Consider the following 8507-nt stretch of genomic DNA (forward strand, 5'->3'; position numbering starts at 1 on the left):
ATATCAACGAGTTTTTTTAACCATTTGGTGCACTACATTTTGAATGTATATCACAAACTACTTTTTGTTCATTCTCATTTTGACCTTGATGATCAACATAAATTGGCCTACTGTAATAAAATAGAATTTAAAATCAAAGAGCTGAATAGCTCTGAAGGGAAAGACGGATTCAATTTGGACCAAGAGATCTGCATCTTCTAAATCTAAACATTCGATTAAAGTTGATAGTTAATTATGTAAAATTCAACTGATTTCTGTCATTTAACAACAACTACAATGTTTTCTGAAATCTTAATTGTGTACCACTGAACTGCAGGCTATATATATAGCTAGGCCATTTTCCATTTTTTGACAGTACCTTTTTCTTAAGAAAGTTAGGACTGAAAAATCCATTTAATTTTAAATTTCCATTGATAAAGTTCCCAGTTACAACTCTCATCACAGGGATACAGACACTAATAAAAAATAATATGACTGATGTTAACTGTGTGAAGCTTGTTTCCAGAACCAGTACATTTTGAAATATTTGTAAATTTCATGAATAAATAGGTTTAAACTACAAAATGCAACTTTTTTTTTATTTATTTTTTTACCATTACCATGATTTATTTGTTGGAACACACAATTTAGTTTTAATGGAAGACTACTAATCATATACTAAATTAATGTCACATTTTCAAATTTTATTTTGTGGACAATTACTCATCAATTGAGGTGTTCCTGATTCGGAGAAAGATTCACAAAACAGAATTTTACAGAAAAAATGAAAAAAATTGTTTCTCTCCCCAATCTCATGTATCTCCACGAACTTTTACTTTGAAAGTTGTTGACCTTCAAATTAAAGTATTGCATGTTGATGTTTGAATCATCTACAGCAAACATTATTATGTTTAAACTTAACAAATAACAATTTATAATTAGTACACGAACTCTGAGAATGATTTAAGGTAGCACAATACAAAGATTTTTCATCCCCAATCAGACATCTTTAAACTGATGTTATTCCACTCATCCTTCTTTAAATTTAATAAATGAGGTACCAAAAGAAAGAAGAATGATTAATCTTTCAAATTGTGATAATTTCATTATGACATAATTATTACATAATTAATTGTTATGTAATTACAAAAATGTAGTTGATATATTGTGATGTCCATACTTGAATGAATTTAGCTTCTTTGTTATTCATAGCATCCCAAAATATTTTATAGATTCTTGCACAACACAGTTTGACCACCAAAACTGTGTCTCAGATTTTTCCTATTGTATTTCATTCTCTCATAAATCTTCACTGAAGTTTGCAACATCAATTCATAAGAGATCACTAAATTCAATGTGGTGTAAAATTTGTTCTATTGATGTTTTTGGAAATCTGAGACACAGTTTTGGAGGTCAAGCTGTGTTGTACAAGAATCTATAAAATATTTTGGGATGCTATGAAGAACAAAGACGCTAAATTCATTCAAGTGTGGACATCACAATATAGCAACTAATTACATAACAATTGATTATGTAATAATTATGTCATAATGAAATTATCACAATTTGAAAGATTAATCTTTCTTCTTTCTTTTGGTACTTCATTTATAAAATATAAAGAAGGATGAAATGAATTACATCAGTTTAAAGTTGTCTGATTGGGAGTGAACAAATCTTTGTATTGTGCTACCTTAAATAAACAGTGACTGAAGGATATCCCTGCTTCTGCATGGTGTGGCATTCCAACAATGACGTCATTATAAAATATAATGTAGGTTGGATATATTTAGAATATCTCGTCATACTGATTTTTCCGGATTGTAAAAGAAACGTAAATAGTGTAAAAGAGAGCTCAAAATACGATAATTTCGCTAGAAACAGAAGGGAAATGTGTAGAAAAGTGTTTAAAGTCAATCTATTCATTTTTGTGTTTCCTTCTCATCAATCTCAGTAAGATTTGTTGGGGGTTTTCCACACTATAAAAACAAAATGAATGATGTGAGGTAATGTCACTCTGGTCAACCCCATAGGGGATTGGTGGCTTGAAGCCGTCTTTCCCCCAAAAAAAGTTACTTCTCAATTGTTTTTATTAGTTTCTGTAGATATCCAAAATGTCTTTTATTTTTTATACAATGATAACCATAACTAAGATAAACACTTATAACTTCACTAATTTTGCAATTAACACAATTAATTTTTATTATCCAAGTTCATCTGTATTCTGTGTCATAAAAGTAATTAGATTAATAATAAATAAATAATAACAATTTATTTTATTAAAGTGTCACATACTTGTCTACAGATTTTTTTACAAATTATATAATATACATTGCACAATAATAAAATAAGACAAATACCCAGCCTACATAGGCTTATGAGATACTAGTTGAAACATGTGTAAATATTAATTATGTCCCTACAGACAATAAGGCAACTTGATCATTAAATTTTATTAGGTACTATTTGTTCAGATCTTTTAGTTGATTGAAAATATATTAAAAAATAGTTAATTTTGATACAGAAATGACAATTGTTTAAGTTATCAAATCATACAAATGTTACACTGCTCCTATCCTAAGTTTTAATAACATGTCTATATTTAAAATATTATATCAATACACAATTGTTCACTTGAAGTAGTTGATATGAAAAGTTTATCATATGCCTCGATTGTTATCACATGCCTTTCCATAACGTTATCACATGGCATTCCGGTGATACTCAGCATATTCTGGAAAATATACCACAATGCTATGTTCAGTGAAAAACATTACAAAGTAGTGTACAAAACAATTATTTCGATACTGAAAAAGTACATGTATATTCTGTAAAATAATAATAATAATAATAAATAACAAACAAATTATTAAATAAATGCATTTTTTAAAAGTTTCAAAAATAATTTAGAAAGTTACTTTGAAAAAGATGACTTTTCCGATAATTCATTTCATTATGTATATTGTTGAATTTTTTTTTTGTCGATTCGTTCATATTAAAATACTTTTCTTCTCTTGATATGGTAGAAAGATTTCATATCGAATGTACTAAATTTGGGGTCTGACGTCAGTGAACTTTTTTCTCTTTTAACTTCAATTTGGGAACCACGTAAAAGGTTCCATATATGAGAATCTGTTATTTTTCTCAATTGTTGAAGTATATGATAAAAAGATCATAACATGTCATTTTTCATATCGCATGTATTATCAGCCCTCGAGCCATGCGGCTCTTGGGCTGATATTGAACCTAGGGCTGATAATACATGCGATATGAAAAATGCCATGTAATAATCTGATAATATATAAATGATGATACAAAGTTTTAAAAATATCTTTACTTTCACTGTACACAATGTTTTAAACCAATTACATTTGAATTTAGGTGTAATCATGGTTGTTGTAAAGTAATGGCTTGAATTTAAAGAGAACAAATTGTAATTTAATCAATCACTTTTTAAAGTACTCAACTCCATCCCTTCCCTGACATGCCTGACCGCAGTGATTTTTTTGTATTAGAAAACCAATGGGCTAATCTGGAAATGGCTAATTATCTTTCAAACAGTTGGAAAACAAACTTTCTGTCAGCTATATTTTTAATTAAAATTCAAATAATAACAACATGAAAGCTGTAGTTAGATCCATGATAATATGTATTCAGTACTGTACATGTACATCAACTGACATGATATTAGGCACCATCCCATGTATTGTATTTTATAAATCAAACATTCATCAGTTTCCACTTTAAATTATAAACGTTTAAATCACTTTGAAGTTTGCAAAGGTACATAATTATGCTCTGTTGTCATTTTCAATTCAATAATTCATAGTATAAATTTGTACTTAATTGCTTCAAAAATGTGCCAGATTTATTATTTAAAAAACAATATTGGCTATATTAATTTTGAATCAAACAGAAATAACCGGAATTGTCTTTAATACATGTACTAAAAGATGAAACCAAGTCCTAGTACCCAACTTTAACTAAAGTATGACAGGGTATTTTGAAATAGGACAGGAAAATCAGGAAGCAAAAATTGAAAAAAAAAAGAAGACAGCCCTTCCAGTTTTTCTATAAGAAACAAAAAAGCTGATTAAGCCTCATCCTGCTTTAGTGCGTATTGTTTTGTCAAATTCCTGTATCTCCCTTATCAATGTAATAATAAAGCTACACTACAGCTCAGGTGGATTTTGCTTTGTCCACCGGCCCACCATGGGAGTGGGCACCGGGTGGGCAAAATTTCTACCTTGTCCACCGGCCCACCATGGGAGTGGGCACCGGGTGGGCAAAATTTCTACCTTGTCCACCGGCCCACCATGGGAGTGGGCACCGGGTGGGCAAAATTTCTACCTTGTCCACTGTGGGCATGCAATTTCTTTTGTTTAATCTCAAGACTTGCAAGTACAATCACTTGAAATAAGCAGATAAGCATTTGTAATCACTATTTTTACACAAAAAGAGATTATAGCTAGAGTGGGCACGGGTGGGCTGCCCACGGCGGGCAGGTGGAAAAAGCAAAATCCACTCGGGCTGTTGTGTAGCAAATCCAATTGCCCCACCCAAAATTGGATTCCTGTTTTCATGCACATTTGGACCAGTCAGGTTTACAAAAAAAAACAAAAAACGGGCAATCCTGTATCATGCTTAGATCCCCATTAAACCTAGTCAAATAATAAATGTATTTCCACTTTTAGTATTTAGCTGAATTTTGTCTCCAATTGACCGTAAATCTGCTTATAATACATTGTAACTTTCTGATGCATCATGCATACAATATCCAGTCAGGGTCTCACTAATTAGCGACAACAAGCGCCAACAAGCGACAACAAGCGTCAACAAGCGACAACAAAAATTATTTTAGCGACAACAAGCGACAAGAAAACTATTTAGCGACAAGAAAACATTTTTTTTTTATTAGATATAAAGAAATTTGTATGTAATGTTTTTTTTTTAAATATACGAGCAGATATGTCTAATTAAAATGTTTTATTATATAGATAAGATAAGATGACTTTATTAGCACTAACACATTGACAATAAATGGTTATGGCAACAAATTAAAGACTAACTACAATAACATATATACAATGAAGGAGTGACAGTGGATAATTATGAGAGAAATATATAAAAAATAAATGAGAAGCATATACATTATTACAAAAATCAAGTACCTTTTAATAATGAGTTTCTCACCAACAAGCATTCATTCAAATAGTTGACAACAATTTTTAATATTGTTTGGGAATTACTATTTAGAATTGATATAAGCAAGTTATATAATAAGGAAGAAAATTTGTTGTTCAATAGAACATTATTTAATTTTTTAATAAGGTTATCTCTCACATATTTATAGGAGGAACATTTTAAAAGAAAGTGAAGTTCATCTTCAATGTCTCCATGGTTACAGATAGACGAAGAAATGAAACATTTGTGAGAAAGAAAGAGATTGTGAAGTTTATATTAGTATATTGGTAGATGAAGAAATTTAACATTTGTGAAAAAGAAAGAGATTGAGCTTCTTTTTTTTAATTTTTAAATATGAAGAATATGTATAAGATAATGTATGAATCTGTTTTCATCAAAGTCAAAGTATGAATAAATGAATGGAGATATATATGGAGCGGGCATAATGGAATATAATATTTTGATTCATTTGCTTAATACTATGCTCTAAGTGTACTCTTGTTATGTCAATTCGATGCTTTATTTGTAAAACTCTCAGCCACGCTTTGCCATCTTTATTATTTAAGCGTGTTTCCAGACCCCACGACGAGGACGTGGTTCTACCTTGGGGTCCATATACAGATCACGTACTTTTGCGGAAAAAAACCCCAAAAAAAAGGTCAACTTTCCTTTGAAGGATTTATTGAAACAAAAACATGAAATATTATTTCCTTTCTAACAGTATAATTCATTGTTCTTGATAGGATTAGATGTGGCTTCACCTTAAGGTAATAACAGTACACACAATGTGGAACATCAAATGAGATTAACGAGTCGCGTGTCCCCTGTTTTATTGCTACAATAACATCCAATTAACACCTTCAACTTTGTACACACGTCAGACTATACAATTACACGCGCCAGACTATACAATCATTGTAAATAGTGAACACCTGTTGAAAACTCAAGATTGTCATTAATTTCCTTTCATCTTCAATCAATATGCATAAACATGATAAATATCGTTTAATGAGGCAATAAACAAATAAAAAGATGAAAACATTCACATTTCAATTTTCTTTTCCTCCTGTTTGGTTTCAGTTCTTTGTATTTCACAATTTGTGTCAATATTTTCAGGACAATGATGCACAAGTAATTCATTTTGCGAGCTTAATACATATTGCACGAAAAGAGTTTTAAAATACAAATTATAAGATAAATAATATGTTCTAAAACACAAGGAAAAGTAATCTCATAATACAATAATTAAACGTAATACTGGCTGTTATTCATAATAGATGATAAAATATTATGTAAATAATGTTTCATATTTTTCTATCAATTTTAACTTTCTTGTCGCTAAAATTATTTTCTTTTGCATATTCTTTTAATATTTATTGCAATAATTAATTTTAATTAAAAAAAATGTTTTCTTGTCGCTAAATAACAGCTAAATAGTTTCTTGTCGCTTGTTGTCGCTAAAATAATTCTTGTTGTCGCTTCTTGTCGCTTGTTGAAGCTTGTCGCTAAAATTCTTGTTGGCGCTAATTAGTGAGACCCATACCTGTCAACTGACCCGTATTCTGCGGGTGTGACCCGAGATTTTCACAATTCTGAGGGATCACCCGGGACACCCGCCGGGTCATTGAAATAACCCGGGAATTCCCAAAATGACCCGATTTCACCCGTATTTCTTAGCCTTGAGATAGATTTCATAAGTAATATTCCTTTGAAATACCGGCAAATTCGTAATTCTTCCATGAACAGGCAGTTCATCTAGCTATGTAAACTGTCAAATGAAGTGACCCATTAAGTACATGGCTTCACTTGACAGCTTTGGTGTCAAACACACTGTTAATTAACACCAATTACCTTAGCTTTAGGTCGTAAATAAATTGCAATTTTGGTTTACAAACATTTCAACTAGAGAGTTACTTCCCCTTATTTGTCACCATTCAAAATTATTCCTTATATTAACGTTTTATGGGTGAAAAAGATTAAATCATGAAAATATAAAATTCAAATGCATATTGAAAAATAACTTTTCATTATTTTTATATCTTTATACAATTTAAAAAAAAAAAATTGAAAATTATTTTTTACATTTATACTTCCTTTAACTGTATTACTATATTATCATAGTATAATTAATGTGATATGTTTTAAAGCTACTTAGCCAGTATTTTAAAATTACATTTGACAAATAAATTGAAGTATTTTGACTGTGTTACACATATTTATAAAAATCTTTTAAAGTGCAATGAAATAATAATTAATAGGATTTAAAATGACTTAACCAAGTGAACATGCATTGATGTTTTGGTATCTTTGATATACATTATAAGAAAATGTACCATAAATACTGAAATTCAGCTCGAAAAAGTTCGTACGCGTTATGACCTTAGATTTGATTCTTCAATGCAGGTAATGACCTGCATTTTCATCGTCACAGGTTGACAGGTATGGAGACCGTCCAGTCAAGATTGTTAAACACTTCCAGTTAGTACAATAATCACTGTATAATTCTATATATGATTTGCATATATGGGAATACGTTGATATGATTGGTCAAGAGGACTTCCGGAAGTTTATTTTGACACTGGTTATTTTTTGATAGACAAAATTGACCAAATTTCTTTTCATAACAAATTTAAACAAGATGGCAGTGATAATAACACCAATGTTAACAAAATTTATTTTCACTGCACATTAATCGTTGAATAAAATAATACACAAAAACAATCTTTTGCATGGATCTTTTTTTGATAATAGGAGTTTATGTAGTTTATACATCAATAAATTCCTTTAAAAGGGCGTTTAATCCTATAATAATTGTGATGATAAACTTAATGGGAACTTATGTGATTTTACATAAATTCATAATGCCACAATTGCACAAAAGGATAAATACGTCTTTAGTATGTGGGACATCAAGCTTTTATAACTTGTTTTCAGCTGTTGTAGCTTAACAAGGTTTTGTTATCTCGAAATAACTGTCTTGTTGATAATAACACCACATCTCCATAATTTTTTCTTGAGATTTTTGTTGTTGTTTACATTGGAAACACACATGTTTTATCGTTTTTCAAGTCTTTGTGTGGATTTTGAATATACATAAATCTGTTTGTTGCTCTGAAAAACATTTCTTATGAATCAGGAGTTTGAAAGAGATAAAAAAGATGGTGTTATTATAAAAAAATAATCTAAAGCATTTATAAAGAAATTACCTTCCTCCATCTTTAAATTCCCGCTTGACGAAGCCATTTGTTAACCACTTTCTGATTGGTTGGGTTTTTTCTTGTAAAAATCCCTATAGTCAGTTTTTCCTGCCTGATATATTGTTAGGATTTTTGTATAGATTATTGACC

At 30.1% G+C, this 8507-nt stretch overlaps 1 protein-coding gene across 6 annotated transcripts in view; it reads right to left on the minus strand.

Moving 5' to 3' along the window:
• LOC143048110 (uncharacterized) overlaps positions 1–8471 on the minus strand; it is a 79144-nt gene extending 70673 nt beyond the window's left edge. For 2 of the 6 annotated variants that reach the window (XR_012969744.1, XR_012969743.1), the window contains exon 1: positions 8367–8471. Coding sequence is in view for 4 of the 6 variants with exons in the window: in XM_076221568.1 (XP_076077683.1) it covers positions 8367–8403 (37 nt within the window). In the remaining 2 variants the exon portion in view is untranslated. The remainder of the gene's footprint in view (positions 1–8366) is intronic. The other 4 variants (XM_076221572.1, XM_076221571.1, XM_076221568.1 and 1 more) reach the window with 3 other exon arrangements.
• Positions 8472–8507: the final 36 nt, after the last annotated feature.

The sequence above is a fragment of the Mytilus galloprovincialis genome, chromosome 10 (assembly GCF_965363235.1).
Source record: "Mytilus galloprovincialis chromosome 10, xbMytGall1.hap1.1, whole genome shotgun sequence".
Lineage (NCBI taxonomy): Eukaryota > Metazoa > Mollusca > Bivalvia > Mytilida > Mytilidae > Mytilus > Mytilus galloprovincialis.